General features: G+C 44.8%; 1 protein-coding gene across 30 annotated transcripts in view; it reads left to right on the forward strand.

Annotated features, from left to right (window-relative positions):
• MSI2 (musashi RNA binding protein 2) overlaps positions 1-25,134 on the forward strand; it is a 408,902-nt gene that overhangs the window by 283,952 nt on the left and 99,816 nt on the right. For all 30 annotated transcript variants that reach the window (XM_077919615.1, XM_028708003.2, XM_028708004.2 and 27 more), the window contains one exon: positions 17,109-17,191. In XM_077919615.1, coding sequence (XP_077775741.1) covers positions 17,109-17,191 — 83 coding nt within the window. The remainder of the gene's footprint in view (positions 1-17,108; positions 17,192-25,134) is intronic.

The following is a 25,134-nucleotide window of genomic DNA, read 5'->3' on the forward strand; positions in this document are numbered from 1 at the left end:
TTCTGAATATGGTTTGTGCTTCCCGGTTTCCACCTTTTAATTGGTGGTGGTTTAGTTTAAAATTGGGAGAAGGTCCGATGAGCAGTTGAACCAGAGCCCTCACAGCCTTCTCTCGCATCAAGGAGATATTATGGGATAGAAAAGGTGTGTTTCTGTGGAGCCTCAGCTGCCCTTCACTTTGAATTGCTATCTTTAAGCCATTCACTTAGAACTCTGTATATTGCTGTTTTACCTCTACTGGGCCCATTTTGAACATCTTAATAGCTCAGTGTGCTAGTCAGGAGGTCATGCGCCAATGAGATTAAAGCATGGATTGGATGGTGCCCTACCCTTTGTTTTCAATATTAGGTTTCAGAAGCCAGGTTACGATAGCCGAAAGTCATTAGAAATGTGTTTGTGAGTATCCCCCTGATAAGCCCTTCTTTTCAACCAAAGAACATTTCCCATTTAGACTGAAAGTGAAGTGTCATCTACTTGCAGTATTGTTAATCTGTTATTAAGCCACTAAAAAAAACCCACCCTAGCCTGGGTGCTTCATTGCCTCTTTGCTTAGCCGTGAATAGAATTATGCATCATGAATAAAAAGTGCTGTCAACATACATCGCTTTCAAAACACTCAAGCATATGGTATGTGATTATCTGTATTGTCAAATGCAATGAAGTGAGTTTGGCTATAATAAAAAAATGTAATATTTCAGAAATTTGGTAATAAACTGTGGAGAATTGACAGCAGCTTTCTCAAGGCGGGCATGACTTTGCCCCCCTCCCTCCCCCCTCCCACCCTGCCCTCTCCCCACTCTCCCTCCCCCACCCCTTTTTGGGAACATAAATAGGAGATATGCAGTTTCAGCTCCAGTTTGGTCAAAGGGCTAACGCAAGTGGGTCCAACATATGGCCCTCAATACCTTTTTGTGGGGTCCCCAGCAACATTTGACACCGCCTCCGCACTGCCCCCCAAAGGAGTAAGCAAGGCTCTGGGCTTTGGGAAGGAGGCGTGAGGCTCTGACAGGGTCCTAGAGTCCTCCAGCCTTCTTCCCAAAGCCTAGTTAACGCTTTCTCAGCTCAGGAAGGAGATGGGAGGACTCTAGTATAAGGTTACCAGACCTCCCATTTCCCGGGAACAGTCCCCGGATTTACAAACCAGTCCCCTGACAAAATTCATTAAAGTTGAAAAGTGTCCCAGGATTCATTGAAAAAAATCAGGTAACCTTACTCTAGTACCTTGCCAGAGCTTCGTGCCTCCTTCCCGAAGCTTGGCACCTCACTTAGCCGGCTTTTTAGAAAGGCAGCCCAAGGGCGCTCTGTGGGGGTGTGTGTGAGAAATTATGGCCTTGCTCTCTCTCCCCCCCCCCCCAAACTGTACGACAAGGTTCCACGTCAAAGTACTCTTGAAGCCCACTTGGTATGAAAAATTGGACCGCCCTGGGCTAAAGGGGGGAAATGTCCCTGCTCCATTTTGCACCTCTTAATTAAATGTGATGCTTCGAGACATCAGCCAAGGACTATAAGTTTAGATGGAACATGGTGTTAAATACAAGGGTGTAGTTTTTGAAAGTACTTGCATGACATTTTATTTTGTGTAGTTCTCCATTAGAAATACATATTTTGCCAAAGGGCAAAATAGAGTCCATAGCCCAAGCTTTCTGCAGCAATGGGCTGTGCAGTCAAGTTTCCCTGGAGGGATTGCTTATGGCACCGGCCAATATTGATTGGTCCCATATGCCGAAGCATCATAGTGTTTCTTTAGACGGACAGGATTGGCATCTCAAAATTTTGGAAAAGTAGACTGCTGTTATCTCAATATGGCTTTAGGATCCATCTTTTAGCATCTGAATTTGAAAATGTTCTACAACAAAAATGGGAAGGAAGCAGAAACTCATCTCCATTTCATGCTTTGCAAGAATTAGAGCTTGAGCCCTAGCAGGGTGTGATTGTTTAGCTCGGATCATGCTTGCTGCCGTGTTCCTCCTGCTCTGTGTGCGCTTTCCACAACCACCACCCCCCCTCCCTCACACCTTTGAATGAGCTCTCTTGCAAAAGCCATCCAGGAGAGGGGAAGAGAATTGGAACAAAAAGAATTGGAGCAAAAGCCAGAGAATATTGTTGCCCTTTTATCCAGCTGTGTGACTGACCTCAGCTCTCTGCTTTCCTGCTGTGTTTGTATTGAAATGCTAGCACCTTTTTCTGAAGTTCTCGCTTGGAGGCACTTGTCTGCCGATTTCAGTTTTTGAGAGCTTACTCTTGTGGCCTGGGCTGTGCATTTGCACATCTTAGTGGCAGTCATACCTGTGTCTGTCAAGAGAAACAGGAGCAATGTGTTTCTCCTCCCCCTCCCTTCAGACACCCTTGTGCACTCACCAAAAAGCACCTGCGAGCTAATCTTTTCCCTTGACAAGTGTCATTCACAGACTCACTGTTCAAGAGCTTTAGAATTAAATGAGGTTGGGATTTTCTAGCTTTGGCCACAGGTATGCTTTTCTACCCCCCTCCCCTTCAGCTGAGAACAACCAGGGGTGAGATTTAATTCACATTGGGAATTCAGATGCAGTCTTCGATGTTCTAGGACCATAGTCCTATGCTTGGGGTATACATGTGCTTCCAGGCCCCGCTATATACCTGGCATGGCTGGCTCCAGAGTTGAGAGGTCACTGGAAAAGTGTTGTCTGGTTTCACTCACCCCCCCCCCTCCAAAAAAAAGTGCAACTGAGCTTCCCGTTAAAAAAACCTGACACTGTATTTAACTGGTGGAGGGTACATTGAGCAGCTTTTGGCCATCATGTTTTTTGCAGGGTGGTGATTCCTCCTCCACCACAGGCAATGGCTCAGAACAATTATTTCCAGGGCACCGGAAAGTAAACCAACTGGAATCTGAGAAGCATCAGAGCAGTGGAAAACAAAAGATGTGTAATTTTGTTAAAAGGTGGCCCTAGCCAGTCTTCAGCTGCTCTTTAAGGTGCTAAGTGGCCAGCATTTGCCTGATGTTTACCTTGATGCCCAGTATCCGGTTCAAACTGTGTTATTTGTTATTTTACTCTTACATAGCGTTAAGAATCATTGAACACAGCTGAGGTTACTAGTCCTTAAGATCCTGCTCAGCTGAAATTGTGACCTTTCCATTAAAAATGGGTTGTCTTCTGGGGTTTTACAAACGCAAATCACCTCATGTGATAAAAGGACGTGCAATATCCTGTCCCCACCACTGTCCAAAACCTCTTTCTGCAGTTTTGAACTGGATAATGAAGAAATATTACTCCCCTGTTGTCATGCCCTTTCATATGATTTCTTGCCAGGTGATCTTTTGCAGGTCTGTATTTACTTTGTCTGTCCCGTTGCCTGCACTTAAGTTAGTTCAGCTTGCGCAGGAAAGAAATGCTGTCTTTCTGCTGCCCCATTATTCATGCACCTGCTTTCTTGTTTACACCGCTAGCTTTGGCAGCTGGCTGCTGTAAACTGTAATAAAATGCCTTTAAAAAAATGAAGAAATGTGACCAGACAAGCTGGGCATAATAATATTAAAGCCAGCGTCAATTAATTTTTTCCTCTCCTTGATAAATGAGCCCCCGTTCCATCCATTAATAACGAGGGAAGCAACAAGAAAAGTTGACACTCTTTTAATTTATTTTCTCAACTTGCCTGGTCATATTCTTCCCCATTGCAAAGCTTACTAGTGCTGCTGGGAATTGCAAGTGGCTTTCGCACAGTCGATGCATAGATTGGTGTGAATCAATATGGCTCTGCTTTATTCACACATTCCCCTGTAATCAGGAGGGGAAACCTTACTTAGTAAGCTATCTAGCGGCTGAAGCTGTCAAGCTGCCTTATAATAATAATAATAGTAAGAGATCCTGCATGTTGCATTGTTATTGGAGAGGAGAAATTGGAAGTTGTATGTGCTTTTCTTTACCTGCTGCTTAGATGCAGAAAAAATTAAGATGATAATGATGTTGGCAAGAAGGTTGTCAGAGCAAGCAGTTTGGAATTTCAACACAGCTTTTACAGTAGGAAGTTTCATCTGGTTTGAAAAAGAGCCCAATTTGCAGCTCCATCTGGGTCAAGGTCCAGTTCAGTGTTGGCCACACTTTCTGCAACCCCTGTGCATGTCAGAGGATTCAAGGAACTTTTCTAGGGCAGGGCATGGGGACCACTGGTCAGTGCTGCTGAGAGTATAAGAAGAGCCTTCTGGATCAAGTCACTAGGCTAGGGGTGCCCAGACTTTTTTCAAAAAGGGCCAGATTTGATGAAGTGAACATGCGTGAGGGCTGACCAAAGTTGTTGAGCTTTTTTTAGGATTTTACCCCCAAAAAATAAACTGCCACAGGGGTCAGATAGAAACAGCCAGCAGGATTAGGCCCCCAGGATGGACATGTCTGCACTAGGCACTCTATAGTGGTACCTCATATTACGTACTCAATTCGTTCCGGTGGTCTGTACTTAACCTGAAACTGTTCTTGACCTGAAGCACCACTTTAGCGAATGGGGCCTCCTGCTGCCGCCATGCTGCCGGAGCACGATTTCTGTTCTCATCCTGAAGCAAAGTTCTTAACCTGAAGCACTATTTCTGGGTTAAAGGTAAAAGTAAAGGTACCCCTGCCCGTTCGGGCCAGTCGTGATTGACTCTAGGGTTGTGCGCTCATCTCGCTCAAGAGTCCGGGAGCCGGCGCCGTCCGAAGGCATTTCCGGGTCATGTGGCCAGCGTGACGAAGCTGCAGCTGGCGAGCCAGCACCAGCACAGCACACGGAAACGCCGTTTACCTTCCCGCTATAAAGTGGTACCTATTTATCTACTTGCACTTAGGGGTGCTTTCGAACTGCTAGGTGGGCAGGAGCTGGGACCGAACGGCGGGAGCTCACCCCGCCGCGGGGATTCAAACCGCCGACCTTACGATCAGCAAGTCCTAGGCACTGAGGTTTTACCCACAGCACCACCTGCGTCCCTATTTCTGGGTTAGCGGAGTCTATAACCTGAAGCATATGTAACCCGAGGTACCACTGTACTCATCTTCCTGTTATTTCAGTGGCTAGCCAAATGCCTATGGGAAGCATACAACCAGGGCCTGAGTTAAATTTTTGCTGTTGTAATTGTTGCTCTGCAGTGCTTGGCCCTCTCTCACAGTCTCAGGTAGTTAAATCTCTGCATTGGAGAAGAGGGGCATCTTGTCTGAGGTGTATGTGCGCATGGCTGTGCTCCAGTGAGAACACTAACCCATCATGCAATACACAGCCTGCCAGCTGCTGAGGTATTGAAATAATATTTACCTGGCTACCAGAGCAGCTTACAAAAATCAGTAGTAAGACAGTCCCTCCCCTCAGGCTTACACTCTGAAAGACACAGCACACACAAGGAAAATAAGAATGGGAAGGAAGGAGGGGAAACTTAAAGTTACAGTTCTTATAAAGAGGGCAGTTGTGCTTTTTGGAGTGAAATTTTAGCTCTTCATAATTGTAGAACTAGTAGAGTAATTTGGAATAAATTGTAAAAAATTGTTCTCTGTGTGGATTTCTATCTTCATCCAGTGAGAGATGGTGCAGGGTGGCGGAATACGTGTTAAGATATGAGTATCGGCAACAAGATTAGAATAAGACAGCACCAGACTTGTGCTTCTGGTCTCCATTGGGGACAAAAGCCATCCTGCAACCCTGGCTCCGCAGCAGTCGAGGCACTGCATGAATCAGCAGAGAGAGTGTGCTCTTGGGAGGTCTTGCTGCTGCTTAATTAGCTGGGCTGCCTAGGAATGATGCTAAGGGACTTGTGCACCAGTCTCAGCAGCAATTTCACCTCCAGGGCTAAATTATTCAGTTTGTTATGGTTTCGTTGCTCAGCACAGTGCACACCACTTTTCCAGTACACACCAACCAAAAACGAACTGTCTACAGTCTGTGAGAAGGACCTCCCATGTCCCCACACTATGTTCCCACATACTTCATTGCAATTGGTAGCCATCAGAGAACTATGGAGGGGCTACTTAATGCTTCTATTCCCAACACTCTCAGAGTAAGAAGTTGGCATCCGCAAGGGGCTTGCACAAGCATTCCTTACCTACTTTGAATTTCCTCCCCCCCCCCTTTTGAAGTATTAAAATATTTAGACTAGTTTTTAGAAAATTGATACATGGTATATATCTAAAGCAAAAATTTGCTTAAATGGGATTTTGCATTTGAACTGAGTAAAGGGACAAGGCAACAATGCCCTTTGGTTTAGCTTTGGAAGCTCTTGCGATAAAGGAAACTATTAAGATAGCTGGGGTTTAGATAAAAAGAAATAATGTAAATAAAATTGTATGCAGATGATATAGTGTTAACTGTTACAAAACCTCTCAAATCTCTGAAAGAGTGAGACTATTATTGAAATATATGGATCATTAGCTGGATATAAATTAAACAGAGATAAAACTGAAATATTAAGTATCAATAATAAAACCAAAAACAGATAAGAGAGATGTTTAGCTACAGCTAGAGGACAAAACCGATTAGGTATCTTAGAAGAAAAATAACAAATAAGATAGATGAATGAATATTTCATTAAATAAACAATGGAATAAATTCAATTTATCCTTTTGAGGGCAGATTTTCTGCAGTAAAAATGATACTACTACTAATATATGTTACACACACACACACACACACACACACACACACGTTTCAAATCAAATTCTTTCCATTAAAATATCTGCTCAGCAAATTATCAAACGGCAGTAATGTTTGTTAGAACTCTTAAGAAACCCTGGAATTACATCTATTATTTTATAGGATCATTCTTCTGGAAAAACAGTGGGGCGTTCTAGGGAAGAGGGAATAGCATCTGGCAGCAGCAGGGAACTGAGAGGAGCACCACTGAGCACCAACCTCCTGCTATTGAAATTTGCCCCTGCTCCCTGAAAAAGCTGAAATCCCATCCCTACCCCACTTGGTTCACAGCAGGCAAATAGGGTCATGCATCCTTGATTAAGTAGGCTACTCTGTAGTTGAAAGCCTGGAAGCTGAGGATATATACACACACACACACAAGTGAAGTGTGGCCTTGGGGCTCTCCCCAGGCGACATGCTCTCTTCGCACGCAGCAGCCCTCACTGGCCCTATTCCTCACTTTCCCTGAGTAATTTTGACTGCCTCAATTGTTCTTGCTCTGTGATAATGCTTCTTGCTTGCCTGGATGGGATGGAGAGGGGAGTGTTTGTGTTTGCAGAAACCCCTGGCTTTTCTGGAGTAGGAATGTAGCCTACTTTAGGCATCTCCTGTGCACTTCTGCCTCTAGCCACACCCTCCACTAAAATGGGCAACCAGAATATTGCTCATGGCAGAATGCTACCCTCAGGGTGAAAAGGGCACCCCTGCTTGTATGTTTCGGAGCTCTGGGAAACAAGCTGCCAATGTTTTTTAACATATTTATGCAAGTAGATTCATCCACACCACTAGAGGGCATACTAGTTCCTGCAGTACCTTCTGTAGTTTACCTCCTTATGTTGGATGGTAATTGTGCAGTGAGTTATTACCAAGTTTGTTTGCTATGCTGATGTTGTATCTGTTACAGTTTGCTATTTTATTACCACTGATAGGTTGTGTTTGCTGTAAATTGCCTTGAGCACACTTTTATTATGGGAAAGGTGATATATAAATGCATTTGTTAGATTGATTGATTGTTTGTAGAGGACCAGGTTAGTTAAACAGTATGTTTTGGGATAAGTGGCTCATGTTTTTTTGTGCTTACACAAATAATACCAGGGAACTTTTCACCATCAGTTGAAAGCTATTCAGGACAGTTAGTGGGAGCACGGGTGCTGTGATTAGGGTATTTTAACACCTTAGCATATGCATTACCATAGAACAGGTGGAATGGAATGGAATTGTTAACTTTGCACCACTTTCCAGATTTGACTCATCCTTTTCCTCATGCTGCTAATAATACTTTAACGAGAATTTAAAGCAGCCGTTGCCAACCTGTTGTTCTCCAGATGTTCTGGACTACAACTCCCATCAGCCCCCAGCCAGCTTGGCTAGGAGTGCAGTCCAAAACATCAGAGGGCACCCGGTTGGTGAAGACTGATTTAAATACATAGTAAAGTATTAAAATATTTAAATCCTTTTTAAAAATACATATTTTAAGACGCTGTTTCTATTTTTCCTTTTTTAAAGCATTGGTGGCCTTATAGTGGATTTTCCATGCCACGTCTTGCTTGGCCCTATGCTGCTGCTATGTGTGTGTGTGTGTCCGCTCTCACACAGCTGAATAAACGTCCATACTGCATGTGGTTCAATTACCAGTGTGTAGACAAATAAATCCCACCAGGTTCAAACCACTCACTGCAGTGTTTCATGGCGGTAGTATCATCTGAGCCATAATTCTGCTAACCTAATGCGAGGCCTCTCCAGCAGCCAATGCAAGTATGAAATATAGATGTCTTTGAGACGGGTGGGAAAAGCCCACCAAAACTCAGCATGCAGAGGCATAAATTTTCCAAGCAATTGGTGCGTGGCGCCTTTGGCATCCCTTGTTAACTTTATTTATGGCTTCTACCAATTTCTTTAATTGTTTTAATCATGTGTGGTTTTAGTCATCTGCCCTCAACAGTATATCTCTTATTGGCAAGCCTCTCTAACTGCCTGGTGCTGTCAAGGTGGCTGGAAGGGTGGGAGGTGCGGTGGCTAAGAATGGAGCAAGGTTGGAAGTCTTGCTGTGGGATCAGCAATATAGACTCAGCAGCAGCTTTTCCAGACATGCGTAAAACCTTTCCAGAGAAAACTGAAGTTGACATTTCAGATGGGTGCTTATATGTTGATGGATCCCACCACACATGTATGATCTCCAGTATGAGTGTTGATTTCCAGGGGGAAAAAGTGCTGTTTTTATGGTCAAACATGAAAAGGATGCATGGTCAGGAAGGAATCCTTTTAGCTGTGCTGGAAAGCAGCAAACTTTTTATAGTTGGGGTGCCAGCTCTGGCCCTGAAACCTCTCTAATTTTGGTGGCAGCAGCAAAAAGAGAAAATAAAAAATAAACAACCAACTCTATGTCCTGATCCAAATCTCTTCCATCCAAATCATCAAATTGATTGTTTCATGAGTGGGGAAGGGACCATAATCTCCCCCCAATCAGCTGACCAAATGGCCGTCATTTCTGGTGGTAGTATTATTTTACCAATTGGGGGGTGAGGATGGCTCTTTAAGCGAGTCAGTGAATAAATTAAAATGTGATGGTCCCAGTTCTGGGGCCAAAATGTGGGCAGATTTGTGCAGACAGAGGGCCTTCTCGGTAGTGGCGCCCGCCCTGTGGAACGCCCTCCCATCAGATGTCAAAGAGATAAATAATTACCTGACATTCAGAAGACATCTTAAGGCAGCCCTGTTCAGGGAAGTTTTTAATATGTAACGCTGTACTGTTTTTAACACTGACTGGGAGCCGCCCAGAGTGGCTGGGGAAACTCAGCCAGATGGGCGGGCTATAAATAACAAATTATTATTATTATTATTATTATTATTATTATTATTATCTCATAGAGTAATGCTTAATCAGAAGTGAATCTCGTTGTGTACAATGACCTTATTATTTCTATGTGCAGAGATTTGCAGGCTCTGTGAACGAAGCAGTCTCGCAAGGCTTCACTGAATTGGGATACTACACTGGAGTATAAACCCAGAGATGTCAAAAGAGATGACTCTGGAGTGAGTGCTTTGAGGACTTAAGTTCCCACTCTTGGACCCAAGTTCATCCTCCTTTAAAAGGGTGACTCTGAAGGTTGCCATGCACTTGATCTGATAATGAGGCCGATGCCGAATTCCTTTGGATCATAAAGCAATATAAACAGCTAAAATAGTGCAGAGTACATCAGTCAATTTCCTGGATGATTCACTGGGTTTCAGTGTCCCTCAGGGGCTATTGACTTGCCTCTGAATGAGATGACTTTTTATATATTTCCAGAATTGTTTTTGCTTGTATTTGCTTTCCCCCCGCTTCATTTTTTTTAAAAACTTCCAGACCATGTATTTCTGCCTGTGTCTCTCCTTCAGTGATTTCGCTTGGCTCAGATCACCACATTTTAGGAGCTTTTTTGTCTTTGCTTCCACCCTCATTATCCCCCCCCCATTTCCTTTTATTTTTTCCTCAAAAAAGATTATTCAAATGTATATGCAGTTTTTCTTCATTTGAATAAAGAGGGAGGGGAGCCACCCTGTTTGACTCTGTTAACCGCTTATCTCTTAAATAGAGCTTGTTAGCTTCCAATAATAGCTTCATTCAGGAGGATGCAGTATAATTTCATTTTAAAAATGCACACTCCTTGACAACCAGATTCCTATTTATGTCACCATTTTAAACAGCCTCTTTTGTTTTGTGTTAATCTTTCTCATACACTTTCGGTGGAATGGGTTTTTCTGTTGTTGACTCTTTGTACCACTCATAAGAAACAATTGTCTGTTTAATCCAGAAAGATTTCTAAGACTTGAAGTAATTTAAAAATGAGTGTGTATTCATTACCTTGACTAATGGGGCATGAAGAAAGGGAAATGCGTTTTTTGGGTGTGTGGTATTTTTTGGCATACATTGTACTTGTGTTTCTTAGATTCTGGACAGATGCCTTCCACCCCTAGTTAAGCTCCTACTGGCTTATGATGTTTCCTTTCAGATTAAGTTAACTGTGTAGAGATTCTGGACTTTAGGGGGAAATTATTCAGTTGGGTTGCATTTTAAATACCGAGAGATGTGGGGACCTTGACTCAGCCAATTCTTTGTGGAAATTTTAATAAAGCTTCATTTCAGGTTAAATGTTATTGATAGTTAGATTGCCAGAAAGCTCTCCGGCACAGGGCACATATATGGGCCTTGCATGCAGGGGAGACAAGCCAAAGGAATGGGATTATGAAAGAGCAAAGACTCAAAAAGAAAATCTTCTGCTCCTTATGTGTCTGTTTTGCAAGTTGGACCTATGAACATAAAAAAGATCATGCCAAAAGCCCCTCTAGGGGCCCCTTCTCTGCCCCCCACCCCTCCAGCTCTTCCTCTCCTTGGTGTCTGTCCAATGCCAGTGTCCCTTGTGAACTCCGATGGATTTTATCCTGTGGTCAGCACAGAATGGGGGAGCCTCAGCAGAGGTGGGCAACTAGCAAGGAGAGACTGAGGGCTTGTCTGCACTTGTCTTTCCTCTGCACTTTCTGGACACGATCCAAGCTTTGGAGCTCTGTGCCTGAGCACCCTCCCCCCCCCCCCCCGCACACATAGGGCTTTCCTTGCAGAAGCCCACTCTTTGGCAATCTGTGGTGAACCTGAAATGCTGTTTGCTCCAATTCAGCTTGGGGGGGGGGGGCGTTTCCACAGGGAGAGCTCTGTGGGGAAGAGGGGGTCATACACAGTGCTTTGGGGCATGGACCTGTGCCTGGAGGGAGTGGGGTGGTAGGTGGGAGTGGGGTGGGTAAGCCCTGGGACAGCTACCTCAAACTTAGGCTTTGAATACTGCTCTGAGTATATGTGAGGAGAATGGAGAAATGGTTTTAAGTCAACTGTAATGTGGACTAGTCCTGTATGGTGGATGTGGATGTGTATTTTAATGAACTGAAGAGGCTAATCAGAGTGAAAGCTTATTCATTTGGGGGGGGGGGATGGTGTTTGTGTGTCTGAATGTAATAGTGTTTAGCTTATTTTTGTTGCTGTTTTGTCAATATTGTTTTATAGATTATAAAAGCTTTATTGATTTGTTAATTATATAATGGGACTTGCACTGTAATTGTGATGTTTAGCCTTAGTCGCTGGTATGCTAATAGTGTTTAATAGATGGTTTAATAGATTGATGTTTCATTAATTACATGATTTACGCTGTACTTGTGATATTTTATCATGTTATTGTTATTTATGGTGTGTAAACCGCTTTGGGATTCATGGGAATGGAAAGTGGCATGGAAATTCAGTCAATCAATCAGCCGGATGCTGTGCATTATCAGCCAGTGCTCCATGGTTTAGGTTTGGGTGGGGAACCTGTGGTCTTCCAGATGTTGCTGGACGACACCCACCATGTATTGGCTAGTTCATACATCTGGCATGATGGAACCTCCATTCCCAGAGGCAATACACCATGGACTGCCAGATGTTAGCAGCAAACTATGACCAACATTTTCTGCTGCTCAGCTTCCTAAAGGCACCTGGTTAACCACTCTTGTGAAGACGATACTGGACCTTTCCCCCGAACTACCAAGGCAATTTCTTTTGTCCACATCTTGCCAAGTAGCTACTGTACATACAGCCTTTCAGGTGCAGACTGTCTGTGCTAAACTTTGAATCTGTATTGTGTGGGTGTTTGAAACACCAGCATCTTAGTCCATCTATTTTTTTATTGGATTGATTTGCTTTTTAATTATTTTTTACGCTTCTCCATTTAGAAGTACAGCAAGCTTGCTCTGTGCTCTTGAGAGGGAGAGACTGTGTCTTCCATTTACCTAAAGGGCTCCCACAAATAGAAACAGAAAGAGATCACTGTGTAGCCTTTAAGACTGTTGTGTTGCATTTTAGTAATAGACACAGATTGTTCAGGACTATGGCTGGGTAGCTGAGAGCGGCTCACATGCTGTGTAACCTATAATAAGCTACATTTTAGGAGCAGCATTTAGAAGTTGCTGTCTCACAAGTGCTGCCTTTGCTCAGAACCAGTTCGGTCTATTAGCCAAGTGCACAGGTTCAGAAGTGTGACCAATGTGTTCTCCTCAATCTCTGCACCTCACACAGTGTGCAAAGCAGGATCAAGTTTCTACAGTGGTGCCTCGCAAGACGAAATTAATTCGTTCCGCAAGTTTTTTCTTCTTGCGAGTTTTTCGTCTTGCGAAGCACGGTTTCCCATAGGAATGCATTGAAAATCAATCAATGCGTTCCTATGGAAACCGCCTTCAGACCAGGTCCGGGGACAGTCTGTCCCCCGACCTCTTCTGAAGGCTGGGGGGGGGGGGGGGACAAGGGCTTTTCTTCCCACCGCCAGCCTTCAGAAGGCTGTTCTGAAGGCTGGCGGTGGGAAGAAAAGCCCTTCTCCCCACCTCCCGCCCCGCAAGCTCCGGGGACAGGAGGGCTTTGCTGCCGACCGCCAGCATTTTAAAAGCCCCCGGGACAGCGGAGACTTCTCCACTGTCCCGGGGCGATCTTAAAATGCTGGCGGGCGGCAGCGAAGCCTCTGCTGTCTCGGGGCGATTTTAAAATGCTGGCGGGCGGCAGCGAAGGCTTCGCTACCGCCCGCCAGCATTTTAAGATTGCCCCGGGACAGCGGAGACTTCTCCTGGACCTCTTCTGAAGGCCGGAGGGGGGCGAAAGGCTTTGCTCCCCACCGCCAGCATTTAAAAGAGGTCCCCGGAGATTTCCCTATGGGCTTTCTTCTTGCGAAGCAAGCCCATAGGGAAATTCGTCTTGCGGAACGACTCAAAAATGGAAAACTCTTTCGTCTTGCGAGTTTTTCGTTTTGCGAGGCATTCGTCTTGCGAGGCACCACTGTATATGTTTGCTGACCATAGACCCAATGTTCTAGCCCCTGAGCCTGGTAAACACTCTCCTTGCCTTTGCCTTTTGAAAGTGCCCATTTAAATTTATTTTAATGTGAATTGTCCGACTTGTCCTCTCCAGGGAAGCTAAATCTGTGGTGACGAATAGGCATCTTTTTTCTCTAGTGCCCATGTACAGTATGTCCATGATTGCACACCAGACACACACATTGCCAGCTATTTTACATACAGTAGCTTCCAGTGTATATTTTGAAATGTTGACAACCTAGTGAGGTATATAGAACTGTGGTTTGTTCTAAAGTGTGCAAAGGAGAGAGGACGGCAGAGTCTAAGGAATGAGCTGTGTTGCATTCATGATCACCTGCGTCCTGGAGGGAGAACCTCTGGCCCTCCAGATGTTGTTGAACTCCCATCAGCTCCAACCAGCTTGGCCAGTGGTCAGGGATGATGGAAGTTGTAGTCCAGCAACATCTGGAAGGCACAGATTTCCCATCTTGAACCTAAACCATGAAACATTAACTCTGATAAGCTGCAGGTCCAGAATGCAAAACAATCACATAATTAAAGAGCAGACCCTGTTCTTTTTGAGTCGTGGTTCTTCCAGAAGTCCATAAGTAAACACCTTTTCATGAGATCAAGTTTCGTTTCCACCCTCTTGTCAAGCCAGGCAACCAGATGTGCTTGAAATGATGCTGATCTTTAAAAAGCTGAAAATGATTGTTTACAACTTTTGTTGTTGATGATGCTTGTTTTCCCTGAATAGAGTGAGATCTGTACTTGTCTGTACCTGTCTGTACTAATGTCTTCTTCAAAGAAGGTGTTTTTTCAAGTCTGAGAAAATAGGCCAGGCAACACAGATGTTTTGTTTTGGTTCATTCTAAAGAGAAGTCTGAAACTGAAAATCTGTGTCACAGGGATCTTTGAAAGTGGTTCAGTGGTTCCCATTGTATGTCAGCCTGAAACTGGATTCCTGAGGTGGACACTCAATTTTCCATTGGTTGTTGTTTTCCCCCTCCCTAACCCTTCCGAATGTCAGTAGTACAGAACACATTGTTTCCTGAGTGCTACTGAAGTGGTCAGAGGCCACCTTACAGATGAGCAACTTTGTCTGCAGTGAGGGTTGATTGGTTGTTAGGGAGGCCCCTCCATTTGAGTAGACTATTGCAGATGCTTGTCAGATAGTGCTGGACGTTGCAATCATGCAGATAGGTCTGAGAATAGGGGAGGGAGCTGGTATTACAATTGCTGCTGTTTGTGAGTGATTTTTACATATGTAGAAACATTGCTATGATTTTCTCTTATTCTCCTAAGAGGAAGAAGCATTGGGGGTGTGGGTGTTTGGGTTTGTATTCCCCATAGGTGGGAGGACACAGTGGACAAACCCTGGCTATTACCCCTGAGCTTCCTAATGGTGAGTCAGGAGAAAGAGGATGATGGATTTGTAAATAGGGAATGTATTCATTGCAAATCAGTCTGCTAAAATGCCAACCCAGTTTTATTTTATTCTATTATTTTTAGTTAGAGACATAACTTTTATAGCAGTTTGTAGACCATCAGTGGCTGAAAGGAAAACCACAACTGGCTTCCTTCCCATTTACAAAACTGTTGCTGGAGGAAGAGCCTTGCTGTCAGGTGACCTGACACAGGTGACTGAGTTACAGAAAAGTCTTGAATCTCTTTAATCTGAAGTAAGTTCCAGTCATTTCAGTGGGCTTCATTCCCAAGCGTGTATGCTTAGAATTGCAATATTAGCTTACAGCCTTTGCCCCAGATGTCCTTGCAATATCCTCCTAATGCAGATCATGAATGTTTGTATTTTATTTTACCAGTTGGGAATTCAGGGAGAGAGAAGCCCCAAGTTGACCAAAGTTCCTCACTGATCAGCTGCTGGAGATCCAATAATGGGAGAGGGCTCTTGCCTTCATGCCCTGTTTGTGGGCTTCCCAGAAGAATCTGGTCAGTCCCTATGGAATGTGAGTCTGAGTGATCCTATAGCAGAGTTAAGCATTCAGACCTGGAACTCCAGACCCAAAGTCTTCTTGTCTACCTTCTGTATGTCACTGACTGTTTTAGGTCCCTTCTCGTGATTTGGGGGCAATTGGCTGCAGACGGTGTCAGCTTCCTTAGAACTGACAAGGTCTTACAGTCTTCCCGCATAAACATGACCGCCAAGTTTTACAAACTGCAAAGGGACAATTTGTCAATTCTATACATTTACATACCTTCATTCCGAATCCCACACACGGGTTCAGCATATGTGATCTGTTTACTTTGCCACCTGCAGCTGGCTTGTGTGCGTAGCACGAATTATGTGGATCGTATCGCCATAGCCGGAGTTTTATTTCCCAAGCCTGTGGCTGCTGCCTGGAGCAAAAGCCTTCTGTGTCTGTTGTTGTGTGTTGAATTTCTATCCTCTTAGAAGCTGCCAAGTCTCTTGTGTCACTATTTTGGGAATCGGGTTCTGTTCTATAGGTTCACTCAGGGAGCTGTCACTTTATTTTAATGGGTTTCTATATTTATTCGTCCATTGAGCGGATGCCAGAAACGTGACGATAGATTCCTCTCCCCCCACCCCCTTCGCCACCCGCTCCCCCGAAGAGATATGTGTGGGAATCATTATGTGGTGCTGGAGCATGCTGCCAAAAATCTTCAGCTTGGTTTTGCCTGGGATGGTGAAGACCTGACAGGGTAAACACAGCGTATAGCTGACGGGCAGACAGCAGGCATCAAACGACCTTAAACTGGCCTGAATCAGAAGCTGCGTTTGAAGTGGCAGTGCAGAACAGATGAGTGATCAGATGAGAGGCCTGCAACTTTCATAGTTCCTTCAAGGCCTCAGGATATCCTGATGAGGTATTAGAGGAAGTAATTCAGGAAGAAAAGAGACAAATAACCACCTCTGGATCTTGGCTGACCCGTAGGGCTGAACTGCCGCAATGAGCAGAAAGGACAGCCTGGGACCTGCAGAGATCCAAGGAGCGCTTATTATACTGCCTGCTTTCTGGGGAGAGCAAAGCTGGTCTCTTTTAACCCTGATCAGTAACAGGCGGCTGGATTTTCCCCTCCCTTGTTTTCCAGGAGGCAAATGTACTGCAGTGTGTTTGCAGAAGCATTGATACGTTTGCCCTCTTACTGGCAGTGTGTGGCTGATGATTCATGATTATTCCTTTTGTACTACTGACCCTTCCCCACTCGCCCCTTGCTGCTTAATGAGACATCCATAATAGGAAGAGTCCCGTAGGGTTTAACTCTACCTGAAGCCAATAGGGCTTCATGGACAGGTGGGAAAGAATATAAGGACAATTATTCCTCAGAAGCTATCGTGTGCAGCTGAGATTTATGTCCTTTTTATGTCATGTACCCTTCTCCAGAAAAGCAACTATTTAAATGTATAGAAAGAGCGTGGAGAAAAAAATATAGACATAGCCCTTGTTTTCAGCTCTAGCAGTCCCCTGTTGATTTAATCCATATTAATCTTCAAGAGTTTTTCTTTAAAGGTTTGATGAAACACACTTTGGTTTTTGAATGCATATTTGTGTGGTGATCTAACCGAGGTGACTTAAAGTCATTTGTTTTGTAAGCAGCCGAAAAAAAGGTAAACGTATTTTTACCATGATTAATATTCCTTTCTTTCTTTTTAAAAATAGGATTTGGCTTTGTAACTTTTGAGAATGAAGATGTGGTGGAAAAAGTCTGTGAAATCCATTTTCATGAAATCAATAATAAAATGGTAAGTTTCCCCAGCGGGTGCATCTGTTTTTGAGGAATATCTGTCTCTTTTTCACAGGCATGGTGGGGTGTCTCTCAGTTGTCCTTGAGGGGGTTGTTGTGACATTTATTCACAAATCAATGGTGTCTCTGAGCATGCTTGATCAGAAACTTTCACTTACTATTAGGCCTGCACAGAAGTATTTAAGGCCCCAACTGTCACTATATACTAGGAGGTGTATTTGTTTTTCTGGTACAGGCCCTTGATAAATCAGTGTTTCTGTTTTGCCTTTTCAGGAGATGCTGGGGTTCTTTTAAATAATGTTGCTTGTCTGTGCAGTGGCTTCTCTTTTATCCTTACAGATTTACTGTTCCGAAGAGCGAATGCTGATTAATGTGTTTTTGAATGGCAGCTATTCTGCAATAAAGTATTGACTTCACTGTGAGATTAAGCATAATTTTACTGAGATTTTAAAAAGGGAAAAAACAATCCGTTTCACAGTGAGCATAACTACCCTGCCTTGCTTCTAAAGCCAGTCCAGAAGAGACTGTTGAGGAGGGGCAAATAGCCATGGAAGGGATCCTAAGCTGAGTGGTAGAGTACCTGCTTGGTATGCAGAAGGACCCAGGTTAAGACCCCAGAAACTGTTGATGGGAAAGACGCTCTGCCTGAACCAAGTAAACAAGACTGTGCTCGATGGTATATGAACAGGGTGTCAGTGGGTGGAACAATACCAGCAATTTGTAAGAGCGGAAGAACCTCCAGGCAGCAGTTCTTTGTGTGAGAACTGAGGAGTAGGAATGGCATACATACACAAGAGTATCGTTATTTTTCACCTGTGAAATGAAGAAGGCTATGCAGTATTGATAGTAAACATTAGGATCCAGGGCCCCACAGTTCTGTGAACTTAAAGCATCTTAAAGAGCAGGGCTCCCCAACTTTTCATACCAAGTAGGATGCAAGAGTACTACAACATGGAACCTGTGGGCTGAACACTGCCTTGTCATGTGGGGGGGGGGAGGCAAGGCCAAAATTTGATGCCCCCAGCCCTTATGCTGCCTTTCCGAAGCCGGCTAAGCAAGGTGCCAGGCTTTGGGAAGGAGGCATAAGACTCTGGCGAGTGTCTTAGGCCCCTCCCACCTCCTTCCCAAAGCTGGGAAAGTGCTAACTAGGTTTGGGGGAGGAGGCAAGATGTCTCTAGGACCCTATCAGAGCCCTCAACTCCTCCTTCCCAAAGCCCAGTGCGTTGCTTACCCTTTAGAAAGCAGTTCAAGGACTGTGGGGAGGGGGTGTCAGATGCTGCTGAGGGCTGCCAAAAAAGGTATTAAGGGTCGTGTGTTGGACCACTCTGATCTAGAGGAGTGGTTGCTGCTTAGGTCCAGTGAAGCTGACATGGTGTCTGTGATGCAGCCAGCAGTGCTGAATTATTGGGATCCGGCAAGGCTGTAAAATGAAATAAATCTTCTGCCAGGGCAATTTTGCCAATTTACCTGAGTGTACATTTTATCCTGCTTATTAAAGGATGACTTAAAATTGAGCGTCCTCACGCTTCTCAAATCTAATACCCATTTCTCTCTCTCTCTCTTTCGCTTATGTTTTACTGTGCATTCTAGAATTAGAGAGCAAAGTATTTGACCTTCTCTATGCAACTAAAAGCTCTTTCAGAGCAAAAAAAGAAAATGGCCCAGGATCAGGACTTTTCAGATACAGGTTGTGTTGTTTGCAGGAGCAGTTTGTGTTCCACACATGCTTTCTGAAGTAGTAACAGTCCTGAGAGGCCTGCATCTTCTCTGTGAATTGACCTGAGGACGGTCAGACCACTTGTTTCGAAAGCAGACAATAAGAAGTCTACTGCAAGATTCACTGAAGAGAAATACCTAAATGTATCTCAAGTGGCCAGTGCAGTGTATGTACTTGGTGACAGCAGCCTTCCCCTTATGCCCTCTAGATGTTTCGGACACCCAACTGCCATCAGCCCAAGCCAGGTTAGAGTGCTGAATATAGACCTGGCAGTCTTGGGTTTGAATCCTGCACTCAGACACACAGCTCACTGGGTGACTTTGAACTAGTCATTATTTCTCAGCCTAACCTTGAGGTTCCCCCCACCCCACCCCAGCTCCCTGCATTATTACTTCATAACTTGAACTCTTTCTTTAAAAGTTTCTCTCTCTCCTAGTCTTAGGGATAGGACCCGCTCCCCTCCTTTTCTCTTTCTCTCTGCTTTTGCCTTGGAAATGGACTGCGCCCTCACTAAAGCCATTTGGCTTGGATTATTACAAACAAATCCAGAAAAAGGCACCTGTATTTTAATCAATGCAGTAACTGATATTTTCAGCTAAAAGATTCTCCCCCTCCCTTTTTGTCAAAACATCTTCTGCTTCTCAAACCTATATTCAGATAGGCTTTATATATTGGTCTGATATGTGTTCACAGACTTTAAATTCAATAATGGGGCTTTTAGGCTGGATAAGATCAAAGCAATCTCCTTAGCATATGCTAGAGGCTGATTCAATATTTGACTTGCTAATTTTTCCCAGGGCTCTGAAATAATATCCCTCACATTGTTCCTCTCGGCACAATATGCATCTGAAATGAAAATAACAGGTCCTCTTTTATGCTCTGTGTTGAGATGTCAAGACTGGACTTTAAAAGGGTGGCTACAAAAGGAGCTGATCCTGAAGCAGAGGCTTCCATTCACGCTCCCAGACTGAGCTTGAGCTGCTCTTCTTAGATGACTGACAGGTTCTTCATTTATATTTGCTCTTCCCAGATGACTGACAGGGTTCTTCATTTATATTTTCTTGCAACAGACTAATTTTCCCCCTATAACCTCCAGTGAGACTTAATAATATGGATAGAAACAAATTCAGCCTGTATTATTATTATTTTTAAAAAGAAACCTCTTCCTTCTCTTTTATTAAATATGCTGGCTGCATAGGATGTCCTGCTTTTTTAAAAAAAAAGGCACTCAGGTTCTGCTGCCAGAATACCCAGATTCTTTTTCTGGCATATTTATTAGTCAGAAAAAGCTATGCAGACAGGGACATTGTGGGAAAAGTTAAAGCAGCCAATTTTGGGTTGAATTCAGGAATACCACTGAGAAGACCAAAAACTGTTTGTGCTTTTTTTTTTTTGTTTTTCTACAGAGGCATTGCTGTTGCTTCCATTCATCCCACTTTGGTCTGTGGTAAACACATTTGGCAGGTTTTTGTGTTTTTCCCCAAAACCTACAAAAGCTGTGTGACTAGAGGGACAGAACTAGAACAAAAGAAATGTGTGCCTGTTAAAAGAATTTATATCCTGCTTGTCTGGATGTTTTGAATGCCAGAGACACCAAATCAGGTGTCTTCCCAGGCCTATTGAAACAGAAAAGTTTTTAGCAAGTATATACAAGAATGCAGTGATGGTGTCTGCCTGGTACCAATAGGCAGGAAATTCCAAAGTACACATGCCACTACACTAAAGGAATGATTCTTTACAAATGCAGACTCAAAGTTGCATGGCATGTGTAGAAATACAAGTTCTGCAGATTGAAGTGATTGGCACCTATGTGATCTTTGAAGCAAACTGGTCCCAAGCCATTAAGGGCTTTATATATTAATAGTAATGCTTTGAATTCTTGCCTAGTAGTGAACGAGAAGACCATAATGCCCAGGCAGGTTCATGTGGGAAGCAAAATACACCTTAGTCTCAAGTCACTGCAGCCTAAAGTGCTTTATAACACCCATATTAGAGCTGCGAGTATTGCCCTCACAAGGAGGTGTGATCACCTGTAATGTTTGCCTGTGTGGGAGACCACCATGCAGCAGACAAGGCAAAGCCAATTGTGCCCATAAGGGGCCTTAGCAGTTCCAAGTGATGGAATTCCATTTCAGAATCTTCCTTGTTTTCTTAGCTCTATTGATATGGATGCTGGTCCTTGTAGAGCCAGGAAATGGGATTTGAGTTGCTGGGATGTGAGAAGTGGAAGATGACAGTGTGAGAGATGTCAGCTTCTGTGCGGCCTGGCAGAAAACGGCACGAGAATCTACCTGTAGCCAGAGACATTTAAACTGATCTGTTCCTTTGGGGTGAATGTCACAGCTGTTTCAGACTTCCTAACAAATGTGCATCTGAATGACTCAGCAATGGGGATTGATGTCTTGGGGCAGGAAGAAGAGTCACCATCTGTGGCCTGGCTGTTTCTTTCTGCCCCACAGTTGCTTTGCCTCCTCCCCAGCTCAGCCTCCACTTCTATCAATGGGTAGATATTTAATCTGCATAAACTGAAATGAGTTAGCACATATAGACCTGTGTCCCCCTTCTCTGTGGGATGCAGCATTCCTAAGAGTCAGTGGAAATGTTTTCTCCTCTTGAAAATTCACAGTGAAAATTAGGCCAAGGACTCTGGTAGAGACCCAGTCGTTGTCACTAGCCTTTCCTGATTACCTCCTTTTCCTCAGTGTAGGGGCTAAAAAAAAAGAGCCCAAAGACCTAACCCCATTCTAACCAAAAAGCTCACCTAGCACCAGTTTCCTTCCCACTCCCCGCCTTCAGCAAGGTTTGCCCTGTGCAAGTGAGGAGGAGGAGGAGCTGGATCAGGGATTGCCAATTTGGTGCCTCCATTAAGCCCATTGGCCTGTTGTTGCTCCTCCGCTGCTGCTATTCTGCCTCTGAACCAGAAGGTTCCATATAGTCATTATGACTACTAGCCCTCAATACATATATCCCATCCTCCATTAGTTTGCCTAAACTTCATTTAGAGGCTCCTCATTTGTGGGATGCTTTCCTCATACCTTCCAATTGTCACTATTTTGCTGGTACAATACCTATCACACTTCAGTAATCATGGATTCTGCCTCTATCACAGAAAGTCCCAGATTAAGAGATCTCTATTCTTTTGTATTTCTGTGGTGCCTCACTGCCCTGCCCCCCAATAGCACCACAGGGAATTAACTCCCAATTAAGATCTAACTGTTCCAAGCTCTATGGTGCCCCTGGCCTCTCCTACCCTGCTTCTCACCCAATTGCTGCCCTTCTCTTCCTGTACAGCTTCATGGAAAATAGGAAGTGGGTGCCGGGTATGGCTGGGCTGGGTGGCAGGCAAGACATGTTGCTGACGCTCTCCGGTGCTGGGTCCCACCACTGCAGCAGGTCCCGCCCTCCGGCTCTTGCTGCCCCTGCCCTCCTCCTCCAGCCACCCTGTCCCAATTTCCTTCGCCCGAATGCCTGGCACCAGCATCACCCTCTTCTAGGCGCTTGGGCTGAGACATTTCTGTAATACCGAGGCTTCCGGACTTTATTTTAGATTACTTCAATATGATTTATGACTTGTTTGGGGTGTTCGTCTTTTAGTGGGGTGGGGTAGGTCTCATGCTTTTTATACTTGTTGTTGAATGAACGCCTTTAGAAAATTTTGTTTTCCTGAAAGCACTGCACTGCCTGCCAGTGAGCTATCAGGCCCAATGTAAGGTCCTAGCATTAGTATACAAAGCCTTAAATGGCTTGGGACCCTGAAAGAGTGCCTCCCCCAATATCAACGAGTTCAGGCCCTGTATAAATATTTAAATAAATATGTAAAATAAATAAGATCTCACTGACGCTAAACGTTCTACGCACTGGTGTGCCCTGCTGTCTGAGTGTAACCTCCATGAAAATGTTGTGCGTCCAGAGTCCCTTCCTTTCCCTCCCACCTGTGGAAAACTCATCTCAGTATCTGCCTTCCGGGAGGTCATGATGTGTGATCCAGGCATGGGGTTGACTCATCCCTTCAGGAAGAATGCCTGCAAATGGATTGCTCAGCCAGAAGAGGAGTTCTCAACCCAGCATGTGGGAAGAGAAGCTGGCACAGCTGGCCAGAGGCAGCAGCCAGACTATTGTCTTATCGCTGACTGGAGAATGCTTAGCAGCCGTGGCAACAAAAAAAATCCATCCTCAAAGGACACTTTCCTTTTTAGACTTCTAAGTTGAGGCTCATCATTCTGAAATCTCTCTCAGTGTCTCCACAATATTTATTGTTCCCTGAAGTGGTGATGGGGAGGGAGGGAAAGAGTTGAATTCCACTACTGTGTTGGTGGACCTATTTCCAGCCTCCTTTTCACGGAGGAGCTAATTTTAGAGTCTCTGCGCCACTTTTGTCACCATTTATAAAGCTAGAATGTCAAATGGCGTATTAAACAGGCAGCATGAAAGTAGCAAGCAAATGCTAGCGAGGCGCTGAACGTGAAACCCACTATTGGTGTGGGAGTGAAAAGGCTCTTGCCAGGCATCAAAGAAAACACAACAGGCACCCTAAAAATAACTTACCTACGAAACGGAGGTGTTTCAAAAATAGAAACAGCGTGCGAGATACTTTGTGTGCGTAGTGAAGGGGGAGACTTTTCCTGCAGGATAATTCAGGGCAGCAGTAAAAGGCAGCCTGCAAAACCATGGAGTGTTGCCTTCCAACTGGTTTATTCTCAGCTTGGCCCTCGCCTCTCCGCGTCCCTTTCCACCAACATCACCTACTCTGTTGTTGAGGCGCTCTTTAAAATGTGGGGCTTAAAAAGTTCCCCCACTAAAGATTCCAGCAGCCAGGAGGTGATGAAGAATACCTAAGAACTGCAGAAGAATCCTGCAGGATCAGGTTGAAGGTCCAGCTGATACCACACCTTGTTTTCCACATTGAATGCACATGAAGGCAATAGGTAAAGGTAAAGGTATCCCTGCCCATACGGGCCAGTCTTGACAGACTCTAGGGTTGTGCGCTCATCTCACTCTATAGGCCGGGGGCCAGCGCTGCCGCAGACACTTCCGGGTCATGTGGCCAGCGTGCCGAAGCTGCATCTGGCGAGCCAGCGCAGCACACGGAAACACTGTTTACCTTCCCGCTAGTAAGCGGTCCCTATTTATCTACTTGCAGCACCCGAGGGTGCTTTTGAACTGCTAGGTTGGCAGGCGCTGGGACCGAGCGACGGGAGCGCACCCCGCCGCGGGGATTCGAACCGCCGACCTTTCGATCAGCAAGTCCTAGTCACTGAGGCTTTAACCCACAGCGCCACCCACGTTTTCCACATTGAATGCACATGAAGGCAATAGCCCTCTTTAACTCCCCACAGGATAGTCTGTTTCTAAACCTGGAGACGCTGTTTTAGCTCTCATTGTTAGTCACACTTGCTAGGTCTACCAGCCACTCAAGAAGAGGGCACACTGGAAATCCAGACTTCTTCATCTCCTCTCTGCACCCATCACAACCAAGGCGCGCACACACATTTGCCCATGTGCATATTTCCTTCAGAACGAGCACTGACTTAATTGAGTCAGTGTTTGGGGGGAGTTGTGGGGGGCAGGAGAATTCATTAGCAGGGTCACAAATTAAAATGCACGTAATGAGGACGGGAAGAGGAAGCAGCAGCATCCGGCATGTTTCAGATGCTCTTATTTCCAGTGTTTGTGCTCTTAGAAAGTTACGTGTACACATTGACACTTCCAGGAATTTGTGAATAGACACAGTGGTGGGAGGGAGGGAGTCAGCTTTCCTCTCCCAACTTTTTTCTCTCTGCATTTCTACTTGTTTTTTCCCCCTGCAAGCTGCCTATCTAGGTTGCTAGCTTAGGGACCCAGGAACGCCGTGGAACAACTGGAAGCTGTGTTATATTGAGGCACACCATTGCTGTGTCTAGCTCAGTCCTGTCTGCCCTGACCGGTGTGGCTCTCCAGCATTTCTGACAGTAGCCTCTCCCACTCCTATGTGGAGATGCTGGGCATTGAACTGAAGACTTGCATGCAAAACGTGTGCTCTACCTGTGGACCCCTCCCCAAATAAATCTATACTGGCATTCGTGGATACTATGAGGAAGCTTCCATCACTGCAGTCCATTTGAACCAGAAACTTACCAGTTGGCAACACTTAAGTGCTTATGCTTGAGCACCGGGTGTGGGTGTGCGTTTGGTTGTGTGCGGCCTGCACCTTCCAGCCCAAGACATCCAGGTTAATTGGATAAAGG

This window comes from Podarcis muralis, chromosome 15 (genome assembly GCF_964188315.1).
Source record: "Podarcis muralis chromosome 15, rPodMur119.hap1.1, whole genome shotgun sequence".
Lineage (NCBI taxonomy): Eukaryota > Metazoa > Chordata > Lepidosauria > Squamata > Lacertidae > Podarcis > Podarcis muralis.